Source organism: Watersipora subatra, chromosome 3, assembly GCF_963576615.1.
Source record: "Watersipora subatra chromosome 3, tzWatSuba1.1, whole genome shotgun sequence".
Lineage (NCBI taxonomy): Eukaryota > Metazoa > Bryozoa > Gymnolaemata > Cheilostomatida > Watersiporidae > Watersipora > Watersipora subatra.
The window spans coordinates 37,389,794-37,410,259 of NC_088710.1; the positions used below are offsets into that span (position 1 = coordinate 37,389,794).

General features: G+C 37.9%; 1 protein-coding gene across 1 annotated transcript in view; it reads right to left on the reverse strand.

The window, feature by feature from the left end:
* Positions 1-2,734: 2,734 nt before the first annotated feature.
* The window catches only part of LOC137389748 (cytosolic carboxypeptidase 6-like), a 30,968-nt gene continuing 13,236 nt past the window's right edge, over positions 2,735-20,466 (reverse strand). Inside the window, exons 5-11 of the mRNA XM_068075834.1 lie at positions 8,778-8,907; positions 8,431-8,545; positions 7,651-7,762; positions 6,556-6,758; positions 5,938-6,050; positions 4,573-4,705; positions 2,735-3,266 (exon numbers count right to left, since the gene is read on the reverse strand). Of these exons, the coding sequence (XP_067931935.1) occupies positions 3,158-3,266; positions 4,573-4,705; positions 5,938-6,050; positions 6,556-6,758; positions 7,651-7,762; positions 8,431-8,545; positions 8,778-8,907 (915 nt within the window). The 3' untranslated portion in view covers positions 2,735-3,157. The remainder of the gene's footprint in view (positions 3,267-4,572; positions 4,706-5,937; positions 6,051-6,555; positions 6,759-7,650; positions 7,763-8,430; positions 8,546-8,777; positions 8,908-20,466) is intronic.

The window sequence follows — 20,466 nt, forward strand, 5'->3', positions numbered from 1 at the left end:
TAAAGCAGTTCAACAAGAACATTGCATGATTTATTGTTAGTGTTGTAAAGCAGTTCAACAAGAATGTTGCATGATATATTGTTAGTGTTGTAAAGCAGTTCAACCAGAACATTGCATGATTTATTGTTAGTGTTGTAAAGCAGTTCAACAAGAACATTGCATGATATATTGTTAGTGTTGTAAAGCAGTTCAACCAGAACATTGCATGATATATTGTTAGTGTTGTAAAGCAGTTCAACCAGAACATTGCATGATATATTGTTAGTGTTGTAAAGCAGTTCAACAAGAACATTGCATGATATATTGTTAGTGTTGTAAAGCAGTTCAACCAGAACATTGCATGATATATTGTTAGTGTTGTAAAGCAGTTCAACCAGAACATTGCATGATATATTGTTAGTGTTGTAAAGCAGTTCAACCAGAACATTGCATGATATATTGTTAGTGTTGTAAAGCAGTTCAACAAGAACATTGCATGATATATTGTTAGTGTTGTAAAGCAGTTCAACCAGAACATTGCATGATATATTGTTAGTGTTGTAAAGCAGTTCAACCAGAACATTGCATGATATATTGTTAGTGTTGTAAAGCAGTTCAACAAGAACATTGCATGATTTATTGTTAGTGTTGTAAAGCAGTTCAACCAGAACATTGCATGATATATTGTTAGTGTTGTAAAGCAGTTCAACCAGAACATTGCATGATATATTGTTAGTGTTGTAAAGCAGTTCAACCAGAACATTGCATGATATATTGTTAGCGTTGTAAAGCGGTTCAACCAGAACATTGCATGATATATTGTTAGTGTTGTAAAGCAGTTCAACCAGAACATTGCATGATTTATTGTTAGTGTTGTAAAGCAGTTCAACCAGAACATTGCATGATTTATTGTTAGTGTTGTAAAGCAGTTCAACCAGAACATTGCATGATATATTGTTAGTGTTGTAAAGCAGTTCAACAAGAATGTTGCATGATATATTGTTAGTGTTGTAAAGCAGTTCAACCAGAACATTGCATGATTTATTGTTAGTGTTGTAAAGCAGTTCAACCAGAACATTGCATGATATATTGTTAGTGTTGTAAAGCAGTTCAACCAGAACATTGCATGATATATTGTTAGTGTTGTAAAGCAGTTCAACAAGAATGTTGCATGATATATTGTTAGTGTTGTAAAGCAGTTCAACAAGAACATTGCATGATATATTGTTAGTGTTGTAAAGCAGTTCAACCAGAACATTGCATGATATATTGTTAGTGTTGTAAAGCAGTTCAACCAGAACATTGCATGATTTATTGTTAGTGTTGTAAAGCAGTTCAACAAGAACATTGCATGATATATTGTTAGTGTTGTAAAGCAGTTCAACAAGAACATTGCATGATATATTGTTAGTGTTGTAAAGCAGTTCAACAAGAACATTACATGATATATTGTTAGTGTTGTAAAGCAGTTCAACCAGAACATTGCATGATATATTGTTAGTGTTGTAAAGCAGTTCAACCAGAACATTGCATGATATATTGTTAGTGTTGTAAAGCAGTTCAACCAGAACATTGCATGATATATTGTTAGTGTTGTAAAGCAGTTCAACCAGAACATTGCATGATATATTGTTAGTGTTGTAAAGCAGTTCAACAAGAACATTGCATGATATATTGTTAGTGTTGTAAAGCAGTTCAACCAGAACATTGCATGATATATTGTTAGTGTTGTAAAGCAGTTCAACCAGAACATTGCATGATATATTGTTAGTGTTGTAAAGCAGTTCAACCAGAACATTGCATGATATATTGTTAGTGTTGTAAAGCAGTTCAACAAGAACATTGCATGATATATTGTTAGTGTTGTAAAGCAGTTCAACAAGAACATTGCATGATATATTGTTAGTGTTGTAAAGCAGTTCAACAAGAATGTTGCATGATATATTGTTAGTGTTGTAAAGCAGTTCAACCAGAACATTGCATGATTTATTGTTAGTGTTGTAAAGCAGTTCAACCAGAACATTGCATGATATATTGTTAGTGTTGTAAAGCAGTTCAACCAGAACATTGCATGATATATTGTTAGTGTTGTAAAGCAGTTCAACAAGAATGTTGCATGATATATTGTTAGTGTTGTAAAGCAGTTCAACAAGAATGTTGCATGATATATTGTTAGTGTTGTAAAGCAGTTCAACCAGAACATTGCATGATATATTGTTAGTGTTGTAAAGCAGTTCAACCAGAACATTGCATGATTTATTGTTAGTGTTGTAAAGCAGTTCAACAAGAACATTGCATGATATATTGTTAGTGTTGTAAAGCAGTTCAACAAGAACATTGCATGATATATTGTTAGTGTTGTAAAGCAGTTCAACAAGAACATTACATGATATATTGTTAGTGTTGTAAAGCAGTTCAACCAGAACATTGCATGATATATTGTTAGTGTTGTAAAGCAGTTCAACCAGAACATTGCATGATTTATTGTTAGTGTTGTAAAGCAGTTCACCAAGAACATTACATGATATATTGTTAGTGTTGTAAAGCGGTTCAACCAGAACATTGCATGATATATTGTTAGTGTTGTGAAGCGGTTCAACAAGAACATTGCATGATATATTGTTAGTGTTGTAAAGCAGTTCAACCAGAACATTGCATGATATATTGTTAGCGTTGTAAAGCAGTTCAACCAGAACATTGCATGATATATTGTTAGCGTTGTAAAGCAGTTCAACCAGAACATTGCATGATTTATTGTTAGCGTTGTAAAGCGGTTCAACCAGAACATTGCATGTTATGTTGTTAGTGTTGTAAACGCTAACAACATAACACTGGCTGAAATCATATCAAATACAGCAAATAAATCACAACAAAAACTTAAAGAAATGAAGGTTGCTACAAAATCTAAACTTGCTAAGAAAAGAACCCTAAAAGGTGAAAATTAGATCAATACCTTTAGCACTCACGAAGAAATACAATTCAAGCCCAAACATGTGACAAACTTACATTTTTACATGTTTTCATTCATGCATTTATTAAATTATAATCTGTATTAACAATGATCGTTTGAATGACAAAAATCACACAAAAGAAACAAAAATATATCTGACTAACTGTTTTATAATATTAAATATTCCGAAAATGGTCACTCCTTTTACAAAATGTACAAAGGTACTGATCAATATTGTCTGCCACCTTCTTTTCTATAAGAAAGTAGAGTGTCACTACCATTGCCAATAGCTCCTCTTAGACCAGCTTGTCTCCCCTTGCCTCCCTCTCCGCCATATCTGTGAAAAGAAGGAAACCATAAGTCTAATGGATAAAGGGCAACTACTAGATGCATGCAGTTTATCAACTGTAGCGTCAAAATTACCAATAGTCTATATGCATATCTCAAAGTCCGTCAGCCTGTCCAGATTTGGCTATTAAAATCTAGGAATAAAAGATCCACTTTGTGCTGAATTTGATCTTGGAACCTCCCATTCACCGGGCGATAACCTAACCAATTAAGCTACGCGATATGCAATTGTTTCATTAGGTGATATGACTCGTTATCTCGGTTAAAATACACTTAGCATTCTGCGTTACGCAGATGTCACTAAAGCTCGCTCTCACGGCTCTTAATAGTAAGTTTTGCAATAAGAATAGTAGCTTACTCAAATTACTCATTGACGCGGTTCCAGGTTAATGGCAAGTGGCCTGCCACATTACCTGCCACTGTTTATAAGCTGTTTTTTAATGCAACGCCGGGCATTCGGCAGTCTACTCATTCAAAGCAATAAACTTAAAGTCTATACACAGTAGATGCAAATCTTAAAAACCAGGTTATGAATAAAATTGATAATGGATTAATATTGAATAGTTTTTTTGATTTTTTCCATTGGCAAACATCGCTCTAATTAATTAGACATCTGAAGAGAATGTTTCTGTCTCATTATGTGAAGTCATGGAGCAAAAAGAGCCATATGCCAAAGACATGATGTTTTAAAACAGTTAAAACATTAAAGAGCTACGATAACCAAATTTTTTACGTTTTGCTAACATGTTGCCATAACTTTTGTGTATACTTCCAGAACAAAATATATATTTAAAAGTCAATAATACCAGATCAAAATGAAAATAAGCAAAACTTGTAAAAACCTAAGAGAACCTTTAGGAAGCAATAACAATGATAGCAATAACAATGATAGCAATAACAATGATAGCAATAACAATGATAGAAGTTGTGATAAATAAAACAATAATAAGGATAAGAAAGATTTTTACAAACATGACAAGCGAAAGACTTTGCAAAGTAAGTTATATTATACAAATTGATAAACTCAAGGAGAATGATGCTATAATATATTTTAATCAAAGCAGTTCCAGAACGTTACATGGAGTTCACGGCCTTTATGACACATCGATTTTCTCATAATTTTAATGTTGAAATGTTATTAAATGCCTCATTACCATATAAACACTTTTTATTAGACATTTTCTTTCAGATAGGCTGATTCATATAGTAATAAAACATGTTAATAAGCGGCGTCTACTCTCACTAGAGGATAGTTAGCTGTTAGGTAAACAAAAGTATGAAATCATTAATCAGACCTGCTATCATCAGACGCAGCATTTTGGTCAGAGCCTTTGGATGTGATGCTGCTAGAAGGTTTAGCGCTGATATATCCAACAAGCTTATAGTAGTCGAGAAATGTTCTTGCTACATTCCTACCCAGCTTCATGTCTGCATGGATAGCAGTTAAGTTCACTAACTGCTATTGCTGAGACTCACTTATACAATAGAGATTAGCACTGCAGTAATGGACATTCTAGTAATAGAGATTAGCACTGCAGTAATGGACATACTAGTAATAGAGATTAGCACTGCAGTAATGGACATACTAGTAATAGAGATTAGCACTGCAGTAATGGACATGCTAGTAATAGAGTAGAACATTATTTGTCTACACTTATTTATGTAGACTCAGGATCTGTACAAAGATAGCTAACAACTATAATAGTGTATGAGAATCAACGAAAGCTCTGCGTGGTTTAGAATAATGACTATTGGGTCATGCTGCTATGCAATGCTGTGCTATAAGCAAAAACAATGCAACGCATCTCTCTTTTTATCGTACAACCTTGAACTTACCCTTAATCTCTATTTTCGATGATTGTTCGCGGACATTAACTATGGCCGAATGCAATTTATTCGTTTTTTCAAAAGGTAAAAAAATAAATTGCTTTGTCAATTCCAACTGTGAAATTCTAAGTATTATCAATTCCAACTGTTTACTTTGTTACTAAGTGTTATCAATTCCAACTGTTTACTTTGTTACTAAGTGTTATCAATTCCAACTGTTTACTTTGTTACTAAGTGTTATCAATTCCAACTGTTTACTTTGTTACTAAGTGTTATCAATTCCAACTGTTTACTTTGTTACTAAGTGTTATCAAGTTTTTAATGAAGGCTGAATCATAGAAAGTCATTTGCGATCAATTGAATTACTCCCAAGAGCTGTGTGAAACCCCGATTGAAGTTGCATTGATCGAACATAGTACAAGACAAAGCATAATTTTTATAAAATGAGTATTCCTCATGTAGCACCACATTCTAAATACAATTACGTGTATAAACATTTATGATTTATCAGCTAAAACTCAAACATGTTACATTAATCCGTAATGTGTCAAGTTTTGAGTTCAAAATCACTGATTGGGTTGTTATTAAAAACAATTCGCTTACAACTTTAAAGGTTAAATTCAAGTCAGCATCAATGCTGAATCTGAAAAAGGAAACATAATAAAAAGTGAAATTTTCTATTATCATCATTTAAATCGTGTAGCGAGTCATGATGTCTGTATAATAGAAAAACTTTGTATGAATGCCAGCACTACAATTCTATGCTTTGAAAGATGTCATTAGTATTTAAGCAACTGAACATCGACTGAACATGAAAAATGCAAAAAGGATACAAGCTTCTTCAGTGTAGGGAAGTGCTTGACTCGATGTTGTGGTCATATAGCTGTAGAAGGAGACCTCAAGAGTGTAACAATGAGACTTGTCATCTAGACAGCCACCTAGCGTCCTACAAGCAATCCAGTGTTAGTAGGGCTCAGCATAAGGACAGGATAATGAGGCATTAGGCATAAATGTTTGTGAGCTGAAAGAAGTAAAAGATCTCTACCAAATCGTGCATAAAAAGCATGAACAAATCTAAAATACAAATCATTTGAAAAATTAAAATAACACTAAACTTGGCTAACATTTCAATTATTAATTGGTTAAAAAGAAACACAATGAAATGAGCTTATTGAATATTTACTCCGTTTGTTTTCAAGTGTGACGACTTGTCATTGCATTCAAATAGCTGCGTTAATCACATAATATAAAACATAACATAAAAATAAAGCAACTCTTCTGAATCACATAGTCGTATGCAGAAATAAAACTTGAATGCAAATGTGTAAGGTTTAGCTGCTAAATCAGATACAAATATCAGAAAACTATACTTGGTCAAAATGTACTTCAATCAAAGGATGGCACAACTCCCAAAGAGTACTTTGCCTAACAGTCCAGCGACTAGTTCTCACCTTCTGCCTGTACCAGCTTTAACAGCATCTCTGTTGAAGTTGGTATTGGCTAGACTAAAATCTTCAGCGTTCTGGCACAACAGTTTGGGAAAAATGGCTTGCCTCTCATATCGCGTGATGTCCTCGTATACATTGCCATACATAAAGCCATTCATCAAGGTGGAATGCGCATGAATGTCCATGTAAAAGTCTAAATCCACTCCCTGTTGTGAATACAACAAATTGAACATCACTAAATTGGTGAATGACACTTGAAACATAAGTAACTGATTTCAGCTCTAGAATAAAGGAGATTGAAATAACTTATATTTCACCAATCGCTTCTTAAAATATTTTCAGTTCTTTGTTTGGATGCTCTGATAACACCCTCCAATATTGGATGCTCCGATAACACCCTCCAATATTGGATGCTTCGATAACACCCTCCAACATTGGATGCTCCGATAACACCCTCCAATATTGGATGCTCTGATAACACTCTCCAATATTGGATGCTCCGATAACACCCTCCAATATTGGATGCTCCGATAACACCCTCCAATATTGGATGCTCCGATAACACCCTCTAATATTGGATGCTCCGATAACACCCTCCACTATTGGATGCTCTGATAACACCCTCCAACATTGGATGCTCTGATAACACCCTCCAACATTGGATGCTCTGATAACACCCTCCAATATTGGATGCTCCGATAACACCCTCCAAAATTGGATGCTCTGATAACATCCTCCAATATTGGATGCTCCGATAACACCCTCCAATATTGGATGCTCCGATAACACCCTCCAATATTGGATGCTCTGATAACACCCTCCAATATTGGATGCTCCAATAACACCCACCAATATTGGATGCTCCGATAACACCCTCCAATATTGGATGCTCTGATAACACCCTCCAATATTGGATGCTCCGATAACACCCTCCAATATTGGATGCTCTGATAACACCCTCCAATATTGGATGCTCCGATAACACCCTCCAATATTGGATGCTCTGATAACACCCTCCAACATTCAGGCAGACATACAACTTTTAAAGTTGCATCAACTTGTTGAGCTAGAAATGATAGAGAGTGTTTGCTAATCTACCTCATTACGGTCCATGTCTAGAACAAGATTTTTTGTAGCATAAACTGACGGATGAGCCCAAGGTGATGGCTCCTGCCAGTGTCTGTTCAAATCAAACCCCATCAGTGATGACCTGAAAGTCAACCATCATGATTGGTAACATGAGCGTACAGCAAGGAATATGGATGAGCAATATATACATGAGCAACATACAGGCTTGACGCGGCATTAAAAGAATTATCATATATATATATATATATATATATATATATATATATATATATATATATATATATATATATGTATACTTCTAACAATGGACTCCATGACATTATCACATATGCAAGTATACTTCTAACAAGATACAATATGACATTATCACATATGCATGTGTATTTCTAACAATATACAACATGACATCACATACGCATGTGCATTTCTAACAAAATACAACATGACAGTATCACATATGCATGTGTATTTCTAACAATATACAACATGACAGTATCACATATGCATGTGTATTTCTAACAATATACAACATGACATTATCACATGTGCATGTGTATTTCTAACAGCTGTTCAAAGTTATGAAAGACATATTAATTAAAATCCTTTAGAGCTGAAAGTGTTGAGTGTTAATGTACAAAGCATTTTTCCGGACTAGTTTTTAGGAGAGCAAAGGTGTGCATGTGCATGGAATCTGAGGCTAACAACATCGACCTACATTTTACTTGTTAGCTAAAGTCGGCAGCGATTGGTGCTAGTGATAAGGAATGCAAAACATCTGTTTAAACTTGCCTGTAATTGCCCAAGTAGACACCATCAGGGCATAGCATGGGCACTATCTTGAACACAACGTAATCGCGTAGAACCTTGGCTATCGGATGGCTGCTTACCAAGAAGTCCATTATACCTGACAAGACATGACTATTTGTAAAGTCTTATCAAGTGCCCCACTCATATGAAATGCATCTCACGTACAGAGCGGTAAATAAATAAACATTAGTTTTTTCAAAATTTATCTTCGTAACACACTAAAAGTTGTATAATTAATAATCCTTGCGAGCTGGAGTTACTTCTAAATAAGAACTACACAAAGGAAGTTAAAATATTTAAATTAGAACAGCGAGCATAGCGAGCCATACCTTGGCAAACAAAAGATGCGGGTGATTCACCAGGATGAACCCTTGCGGTGAGAAACACTATCTTTTGTTTTTGATTTCTTTTTGTATTTTCAGGACTGGTGATGGTTAGTAAGTCAACTCTCCTCTGTTGCTGTAAATATATAACAAGTCAAAACAGCAAGAATTCACTTGCCTGTATCAATTATTTTAATAGAGTATTTTCAATCAGCCGCAAGAGCATTTGTTGAAGATTATGTGTAATTTGTGTTCTGGTGGAAATTCACTCCGCAGGATCAATTTTTCAAGATCCTGCAAAGTAAAGTTAAGTTGTACCTGTACCGCAAACATCAACCACTTAATTAGTGGGCACAATAAGAAAGCACTATTGCAACCACCCAACACCGACAGGAAATGCAGCTGCAAAAATCATGAAAGTTGCCCTCTAAATGGAGAATGCGTTATAAATTGACTAGTACACCAGGCAACTGTAGAGTCTGAGGAACGTAATACGCAAGAGACACAAAAGTATGTAGGCCTCACTGAAATAACTTTTAAAACAAGATTAGCCAACCACAAAACATCATTTAAATATCCTACTAAAAGGCTACAAACAGAATTAAGTAAATATATATGGGACTTAAAAGACAAGAGCATTTACAACAACATAACCTAGAAAATCATTAAAAGAGCGGCATCATGCAACACATCAACAAAATCTTGCCAGCTATGCCTATGAGAAAAGTACTTTATCATATTCGAAACCAAAGTTACCCAGCCTCAACACTAGAAGCGAGCTGATATCAGCATGCCGAAAAGCTAGAAACCACCTAATTAGCTCGATAACATAATTAGACAACATCTTTGCTGTACACTATAATTATATTAGATACTAGCACTGCGCTATCAACTTTTAAAAATAATTTTATAATTTTATAGCTTGCACATTATACATTTTAGTCATTCTACCTGAAGATAGCAATGCAGTTGCATGAACTATTAGTAGTAATGATTGTAACCTGTAGTTTTTAATAAACTTTATACACAGCTCTGATTGATTCAATTATTGAGGACTTTACTTTGCAGTGTCAACTACATTTGCTACATACGGTGTATATATATATATATATATATATATATATATATATATATATATATATATAGTTTATATATATATATATATATATATAATATATATATATATATATATATATTTATAGTTTATATATATATATATATAAACTATAAATTCCTATAAATAAATATATATATATATATATATATATTTATAGTTTATATATATATATATATATATAAACTATAAATTCCTAAGAATTATGGGCTAGTATTACTAAAATTAGAGTGCTCTTAGTATTGCTTTTAAATAATTTATTAGTATATATATATATATATATATATACTAGCTGTGCCACCCGGCGTTGCCCGGGTAATAGAAGAGTATTTGGACAGAAAACTGATTTGTATTTAACATACCTATAACAACATTTGCCATTCTAACTTTCAAACTACATATCATGAGAGAAGTGTTTTGTCTTATAAACAATGAGAAGTAGTGAGAGTTTTGCTATTAGCAAGTTTAATAATATGAGCGAACAGCTTCTCGTGACGTTATGCTATGACCCGCGTCAAACGTAAAGCAGTTAGGTTTTGCTCTGATATAATGACTTATTTGAGGCTAGCAATTCGACTTGCGTAGTCTTGTGATCAAGGCGTCAGACTGGTGAACGGCTTGGTCCGAGATCGAGTCCTCTTCAGTACGGAATATTTATTCCAAGATTTTAAGATCTATAGCCGGATTTCCGACGAACACACGGACTTTGAGAAATATATATATATATATATATATATATATATATATATATATACATACATGTATATACCACATCTATATCTATATTTCTCAAAGTATGTCTGTCATTGCGTCTATAGATATAGCTATAGTGCAAGCTGATTATTTTACCAATGGGGCAACGCATTATGATGCTCCTATTAAGAAACATTTTTTGGAAGGTTCATTTACTATATCTGGGGTCAAGGCCAATTCTTCTCACGCAGACAATTCTTCGTGGGAAAGCCTCGACATTATCTCTCCATTCGGTCAGACAAAGCCGGTGCCATATTTCATTTTAACATTTGTACCGGTATTGAGAGGTACCAGTATCGTTGTATTCACAGTTTTGATGGATAGCTTCTGCTGGAACAGTAACCTTTTTACACACACCAACTTTTATGCAAGAATTGTTATTATTAATTCTACATATTCAAGATTTTTATTTTGTTATTTTATTTTTAATTGTATCATTACCATAATCACACAAAACACTTTTCTCATAATATGTAGTTTGAAAGTTGGAATGGCAAATGTTGTTATAATTATGTTAAATACAAATCAATTTTCTGACCAAAGACTTTTTTACTACCCTGGCAAAGCCGGGTAGCACAGCTAGTATATCTATATATATATACTTCTCAAAGTTTGTCGTCTGTTTTTTGTCATCGGTTCTTCGGTATGTCCAGCAATAGCTATTAAATCTTGGATTTAAAATTTTACATTGTGATGAATTTGAACTCACGGAGAGTTCATCCGTAAGATTATTTACCATAAGCTCTACCACCAATCTGCGAAAGGCCTATTGATCTAATGCGTTTTCATATACCCTATAACATATGCGCTGCTAAATGACGTATTATTTAAAACTTTTTAAATTATATTAACTTTATGAAACACTACGCTTTTTGCATTCTCATGAACTTTTATTTCCGGCTTTTCGTAAGGTTCAATTGCTAAATAGCGGTAAAGGTCAATACTTTTCACGCGGACAATTGTATTATCTTGAGTAAGAATAGTCTTTACATTCTCTCGCTGTTTGGTCAGACAAAGACAGTACTATATCTCATTTTTACATTTATACAAGTGTCGTCGTATTTAGAGTTTTGATGGATAGCTGCTGATGAAACAGTATCCTTATTGATACACACACACTTTTATGCATGAATTGTTTATTTTTTCTCCTAATTTATTTACATAATAAATATAATAATTAACATATTATTTTGCTACTATTTTTAATGATGCTGATTTTTACCATGTTGTGATTACATTATATAACTATTATGGGTTTCTATACCACTCTATGTACGTCTATAGCCTACGATAATTTCGCATGGCAACACTGGCATGCGAATATTGGCATACCAATTTGCATGGCACTGAAACAAACTAAAATAATATATTTGTATACCAATTAATTTTTCATTGTAATCGTAGCAGAACAGACCTATTTTACTTTTTGCCACTACTTGATAATGATTTCACATTCATACTTACGCACCTAATGATTTCACATTCATACTTACGCGCCTAATGATTTCACATTCATACTTACGCACCTAATGATTTCAGCTTTATGCACCTTTACGTTTTGAAATTTTTTCCTAATTTATTTCAACAAAACACTTCTCCCAAATTATGAAGTTTGAAAGTTACAGTTGTTTGACAAAGTTTGTAAACCTTTACAGTTAGTTATTTTTATTTTTATTTTCTCTCTTAATTTATTTCAACCACAAATACAAGTACAGCCAGTAAACATCTACACAACTACACTTTTCTCATGATTATGTAGTTTGCACAAATACAAGTACACTTCTACACAAGTACACTTTTCTCATGATATATAGTTTGTACAAATACACTTATACACAACTAAACTTTTGTCATGATATGTAGTTTGTACAAATACAAGTACACTTCTACACAACTACACTTTTCTCATGATATGTAGTTCGTACAAATACAAGTACACTTCTACACAACTACACTTTTCTCATGATTATGTAGTTTGCACAAATACAAGTACACTTCTACACAAGTACACTTTTCTCATGATATATAGTTTGTACAAATACACTTATACACAACTCAACTTTTGTCATGATATGTAGTTTGTACAAATACAAGTACACTTCTACACAACTACACTTTTCTCATGATATGTAGTTCGTACAAATACAAGTACACTTCTACACAACTACACTTTTCTCATGATATATAGTTTGTACTAATACAAGTACACTTCTACACAATTACACTTTTTCCACGATATGTAGTTTGAAAGTTAGAATAGCAAATTTTTGTCCAAAGACTTTTACCACCCGAGCAACGCTGGGTAGTGCAGCTAGTGTATCTACATACGGTATATATTTCTCAAAGTTGGTCTGTCCATCATTGTGTTTGTCCAGCTATAGCTATTGAAATCTTGGAATAAAGAAACTGTATCACAGTAGATTGATCTCAGACCCTCCCGTTCGCCAGTCCAACAACGCCTTACCAATTCAGCCACACGAGCATGATGAATTCATTGGGAGGTATATGTCGCTGATATATGCAATATATAGGTGAGATATGGGAGCAAATACGCTACCGTTTCCCGTTATGACACAACATGATGTCGTAACATCATGGAGATCATGGAAAGCGGTAGCTCTTATTACTAAGCTTACTAAAATTATCTATTGGCAATGTGCCAGGCTAATATATATAGCAAGTGGCAGGCAACTGCATTACCTCTCATTGTTTATAAACTGATTTTTAATACCTGGGCATCCAGCTAGTCAATATATATTTTTTTCTCAAAGTTGTTCATCTGTTATTAGGTATGTCCACCTATAGATGTTAATTAATATCTTGAAATAAAGAATCTGTATCGCAAAAGTATCGCAATCTGTATCGATCTCGGACCCTCCGGATCACCAGTTAGAAGTCTTACCAATTCAGCCACACAAGCTTGATGAATTCCTTAGGCGATATATTGTAAAGGTTTTTGCGTGCTACCTTTACTGCTCCACAAGTACAAGACTCAGTACAAGAGTTTATACATATATTTGTCTGCTTCGTTCATAAAGGGTTACGATAGAAAGCATGCAACATGTGATGAACAGGCTCAGAACAGCTTTGCCCTCTCACAAATGTCCAAGCTTATATAGCGGGTAGCCCCGCCTCTCGTTACACTCGATTGGACTGGATTCGGCTTGGTTTGGCTCATACATACAATCCCCACACACCCCCCATTGGCGACTATGGGCTCCAATTAATATCTCGGGGGAGAGCTAGCTGTGCCAGAGCTGCATGATGGCGAGCACCATAGCGGAGGCGCTCCACTTTTTCTAATAAACGCTGGCACTTTTGGCCCTCCAACTGTTTTTGGTGTAGTAGTCCTTGCATGGCCTCTGCGGCCTTCCCCCAGTCCTGCGCATCCTGGGCTAGCAACCGGGCTCTGCCACACTGGGTTTGCAGCAGTGCCTGGCTGGCGGGTGCCTGACCCACTATCTTGGCCAGAGTACGATGACTGGGCCGGTCCTGGGTTGTCTGAACCAGCCTTGTCAGAACTGGATGTGCCCTAGCTGGCGATTGGCGCCGTGTCGCGGGCCGCTGGGCTCCTCTGCGTGGGCTGTATGGATTTTTCCCTCTAGTAGTGGGGGTGCATGCAGCCATGGGTAGGGAACCTCGCATGTTCTCATGACAGAACTGCTCCCACGTGTTCTGATCGACTAGGTAGACAACTGGGTCGATGTCTCCTGGCCGGTGTGTAGCGTGGTGAATCAGTACTTGATCTCACGACACGTGTTGGCAATAGCAGAGGCATACGAATACTGCATAGTGCTGCAATATATGAAACCTGATTTGCCGGTTGCTAGTAGTAAACCGGCAAATCCGGCAGCTCCCTTCTTGCACCTGATCTTCCACTCGCGTGGTAGTCCGGGCAGACATATATTTAATGGTCCTTACCATTGGCTTTTTGGTGGTAGGATTCTCCCTCGGTCCTACTTCCCTGATGGGCGTGCTCTCACGGAGTGCCATAGCCGGGGGAGAAAACGACAAGTCTGGGGAGGGTGGCTCGATCGGTCTCCTCTTCGCCCTCATTGCAGCCACCCGGCATACCTCTTCTTCGTCGCTCGCTAGCGTCCTATTTAGTAGTGCTTCTAACCCCGCGTCAGTCAGCTCCAACACGGCGGATTCTGAATGGCTTAGTCTTCCTCATGTCGTGCCTGTTCCTTCATCACTTCCCTTGTAGGCCACCACAGTTGCCGGTGCTGGCCTGTCTAACGCTTCCCCAGCTTCTTACAAGCTAATTGTGCCCGAAGTCAATAGATCCTGTAGAGAGGTATTACATGTGTTGTCCATGTTCTTGAGCATACTGACGTCGTCCGAAGTAAATGAGTGCTTTAAAAGGAAAGCTTTGGTAGTGGCTGGGAGAGCCGTTTTACCACTTTCCTTTTCGGCCTCCAGACTGTTTTCCGGCAGTTCCATTGAGTAGCACACTCTGTTTCCGTACCATTCTGGCCTACTAGTAGTCCGGGCCGGCCTCGGGTTGTATCGGACCAACTCTGATGGGATTTCTGGCGTCGTAGTGGTTTCGGTTTCCTCTGGGTTTGATCTCGGTTCTCCCGGAACTTCTCCGGGTGGGACCGGATCAGTTATTACTGAGCTCGGTCCTTGCTTATTCCTCTTCTCTGGTCCGACAAGGATTTTTACGGGAGCTGCCTCCTGCCTTTGAGTTTTACGACCTCCATCCGCAGCTTCTCCCCGTTGGGGGGCGGCATTACTGGTAAGGGGTTGTCTCTGAAATCTTTCGAATTCTTTTCCGGTCTGCTGCATCGGGCACCACCACTCCCCAGATCACCTGCACTTTGCTTTGTAGTAGTCAGTCGTTTATGCCGGTCTGTGCAGACTAGTTGCCTGCCATCCACTCAAACCACCGGCCGTTGAAACTCGAGAGAACATCGATGGGCAACGAAGAATGGCACACACAATATGGCATCCTCACTCAGGCGACTGACTACAAAAACTTCCTCGGTCTTTACGTCCCTCAGACAAATTGGCAACCAGATTATTCCATAGAAAGGGAGCCGTGTCCTGTCAGCCAGAAAACCGTGGTTGTCGGTCTCCTCGAGCTGGTCTCGTACGGTTCCAGGTAGTCAGTCAAAGACCTGCTTATTTAGCAGGTTCGTGGTGCATCCTGTGTTCAGGAGTAACTGGATGGGCCACCTCTTCACTGTTCCTGGAAGGAAATAGCTGATGGAGTGAGGTTGGCTGAGGGCTTGCGCCATAATGGCATCTTCAAGGTTGTCCTCTGAAGTACCCGTTCCTCGTGCTGGGTTGTAGTCAGTCCTTGGGGTCGTCTTACGTCTAAGGTCGACCTGCGTCTCCTGAGGTCGCCACTCCTGAGGCGAAAAAGGTGCCGGCCATGTCACTTTTAAGGCAGGCTTCTGGCTGTCCCGTCCTGTGGAGAGGGTATTCGGTGTCTTGGATGGAGGGAATTTGGTAGTCACCCCCTACGTTTCTGGTTACGTCCTTGCCGCTCGCACGGATGGGAGTAGACGTCCTCCTGGATCGGAAAAGCATTGGGACTGGCCTCACTCAAGGACTGATAATAATTTCGTGTCTCCACAGGCTCTCCTTGTGTACGAAATTCTCTCGGTTTAGTCCTTGCTGGTTGAAACCATCGGTCAACATTCACCGAATCCTGGGTGGCTTTGGTACGTCTCCGGGGTTGTTTGGCCTTAGCACAATCAGCAGCCGGAGCTACTGCTGAGGCCTCCCATTGTTTCCCGAAGCCAGTTATGAGTAGAGGGGTCAGTTCTTCCGAACGTGCCCTGGGTCCACTGGCTGACTAGCCGGGCTAGTTGGCCAATGACGTCGGTTTCGGCCGAGTTCATTTGGCCAAGGGGTCCTCCTCCAGGGCTCACACCAAAGATCCAGTGGGTTTGCGTTCGCCTCCTTGAATCTGGAGGTAATCATTCGTGGCTCGTACAGCGTCAGCTAGTGTGGGCGTCTGTACTGCCAACATGTGCCGCTGCAGGGCAGGGTACCCTAGTGAGCTACAAAACGTCTCCATGGCCATGTTATTCTGGTGAGGGTTTGGTAGGTCCCGTACGCAATGCGTACCAGCCTTTCTAGCTCTATGGCATGCTTCTGGAGTGACATTTTTTCTCTCGTCTAAGGGCGTTGAGTCGGTTTGACCCCTGTCTGGCGGGCAGCCCAAATCTTGCCCAAAGGGCATTGAATACGGCTTCCAGATTCTCGGCTCGCCCACAGTCCTCGGCCTGTTCGCCCAGTGCTTCTCGGAAGTACAACAGTGTTGCTGCTTCCGCCCATTGCTTAGCGCCAGCCACCTTCAGGAAATGACAATAAAGTATTCCACGTTTCCCTTTCACCCATATTGGGGAGTCTTGAATCGCGGTGCCGGTTCCTGGGCCTTTGGCATCAGTAGCACCCATTCTAGTGCTTCGACTAACCGGTCGGGTCCCGGGTCGGCGCTTCGTGCCCTTCTATTGGCCATGTTTTCTGGTGGGGCTTTCAGTAGGTTTCTGCTCCTCTCCTAGGGCAGTTCATATACTGACTCTGTTGCTGCAGGGTTTTACACAGCTATCTCTGGGTTTCTTCCTGTTGCCAGGAAGTTCCTCCAGTAGGAGCAGTGCTGCCATTTGTCAGGCAGGTCCTGGCAGCGCTTTCAGTAGGTTTCTGCTTCTTTCCTAGAACAGTTGATCTACTGAGCCCATTGCTGCAGGTAGGGTTCTACACAGCTATCTCTGGGTTTCTTCCTGTTGGTAGGAAGTTCTTCCAGTAGGAGCAGCGCTGCCGTTTTTCAGGCAGGCCCTATCTCATGTTGTCTGAGTTTTTTCCTACTGCCACTCTTAAGGCAGCAGAAAGTTCATCCAGAAATCCAATATGAGTCTTGTGGTGGAGTTGTTTGGGATCGTCTTAATACCACTGCTGCCACCAGTGTAAAGGTTTTTGTGCGCTACCTTTACTGCTCCACAAGTATAAGACTCAGTACAAAAGTTTATACATATATTTGTCTGCTTCGTTCATAAAGGGTTACAATAAAAAGCATGCTACAGTGTACATGTAATGAGCAGGCGCAGAACAGCTCTGATATCTCTCACAATGTCCAAGCTTATATTGCGGGTAACCCTGCCTCTCGTTACACTCGATTGGACTGAACTCGGCTTGTTTCGGCTCATACATATAATCCACCACAATATGTCACTATATGGGAGCAAATACGCTGCCGCTCTCCGTGACGACGCAAAGTGACGGCATAATGTCATGAGAAGCGGTAGCTCTTATTGGTAAGCTCACTCAAATTCATTGGCAATGTTCCGGGCTAATAGCAAGTGGCAGGCAACTCTCCTTACCTCTCATTGTTTATAAGCTGATTTTGAATACCCGGGCAACGCCGAGTACCACAGCTAATATATATATAATATATACTTTTATTGGGCAGTCCATACTCAACTTTATAAAAGAACCTTTTTTACATTTGATGCGACAAAAAAATAATAGAGAGAAAGGTATTACATCTCCTAAATCCAAAAACAAAAATTAAAACTACTAAGCTTATGTATACATCTGATCCCTTTGCAGTTGATTTAACTTAATTAATTGATTTAACTTAATTAATTGCAATTAAATTAATTAATTGATTTAACTTAATTAATTGCAATTAAATTAAAGAGTGAATTGCAATGATTCAACTTCGCCAATTTTTTATATATGCATATGGTTACTGCTCTTATGGTTCATGGTCACACATCTAAATGGCTTTGAATAAATCAGGGGAACAGTCATCTTATAAATCTTTATCAATATCTTCAAGAAGACGAGCTCACCATTTGTCATTTATCAAACAGGTTTTATACGCAGCTATTAAAATCCTGTTCGAACTAGCAAATGCAAAAAATGAACATTTGTACAAAGATTTAGCACTCCATTGATATGCACAATGGTTTTTTAACAAAAAAAGGATAATTCACTTTGTATGGAGACAAACTTGCAAAGGCACATTACTAAAAACAGTCATGGGTCTTAGAAAACCTACATGCATATGAAAGGCTGGTGTCTATAAAACCTACACGCATATGAAGGGCTGGTGTCTATAAAACCAACACTAATATGAAGGGCTGGTGTCTATAAAACCTACACGCATATGAAGAGCTGTTGTCTATAAAACCTACACTCATACAAAAGGGCTGTTGTCTATAAAACCTACACTCATACAAAAGGGCTGTTGTCTATAAAACCTACACGCATATGAAGGGCTGGTGTCTATAAAATCTACACGCATATGAAGGGCTGGTGTCTATAAAACCAACACGCATATGAAAAGCTGTTGTCTATTAAACCTACACTCATATGAAGGGCTGGTGTCTATAAAACCAACACGCATATGAAAAGCTGTTGTCTATTAAACCTACACTCATATGAAGGGCTGGTGTCTATAAAAACTACACTCATATGAAGGGCTGGTGTCTATAAAATCTACGCTCATATGAAGGGCTGGTGTCTATAAAATCTACACTCATATGAAGGGCTGGTGTCTATAAAACCAACACGCATATGAAAAGCTGTTGTCTATTAAACCTACACTCATATGAAGGGCTGGTGTCTATAAAAACTACACTCATATGAAGGGCTGGTGTCTATAAAATCTACACTCATATGAAGGGCTGGTGTCTATAAAACCTACACTCATATGAAGAGCTGTTGTCTATAAAACCTACACTCATATGAAGGGCTGGTGTCTATAAAACCAACACGCATATGAAAAGCTGTTGTCTATTAAACCTACACTCATATGAAGGGCTGGTGTCTATAAAAACTACACTCATATGAAGGGCTGGTGTCTATAAAATCTACACTCATATGAAGGGCTGGTGTCTATAAAATCTACACTCATATGAAGGGCTGGTGTCTATAAAACCAACACGCATATGAAAAGCTGTTGTCTATTAAACCTACACTCATATGAAGGGCTGGTGTCTATAAAAACTACACTCATATGAAGGGCTGGTGTCTATAAAATCTACACTCATATGAAGGGCTGGTGTCTATAAAATCTACACTCATATGAAGGGCTGGTGTCTATAAAACCAACACGCATATGAAAAGCTGTTGTCTATTAAACCTACACTCATATGAAGGGCTGGTGTCTATAAAAACTACACTCATATGAAGGGCTGGTGTCTATAAAATCTACACTCATATGAAGGGCTGGTGTCTATAAAACCTACACTCATATGAAGAGCTGTTGTCTATAAAACCTACACTCATATGAAGGGCTGTTGTCTATAAAACCAACACGCATATGAAAAGCTGTTGTCTATTAAACCTACACTCATATGAAGGGCTGGTGTCTATAAAATCTACACGCATATGAAGGGCTGGTGTCTATAAAAACTACACTCATATGAAAGGCTGGTGTCTATAAAATCTACACTCATATGAAGGGCTGGTGTCTATAAAACCAACACGCATATGAAAAGCTGTTGTCTATTAAACCTACACTCATATGAAGGGCTGGTGTCTATAAAAACTACACTCATATGAAGGGCTGGTGTCTATAAAGTCTACACTCATATGAAGGGCTGGTGTCTGTAATTTCCTAACTATTAGAGCAATCGAGGAACAACTTATTATGAAGGCTATACACGAATTGAAAATCTAAAATTATAAAATTGATAATATTTAATTAACTTTGACAACTGTGAATTAAAAAAATGATAAAAACGGCAAAAGTCAAATGCATGCATAGCAATGATTTGCATTATTGGCTTGCGGTTTACCAGAATAGAAATATTTCTTCATCTGCGATGTTGGAAATAGAGAGAAATTTTACAAGAAAACAAAACA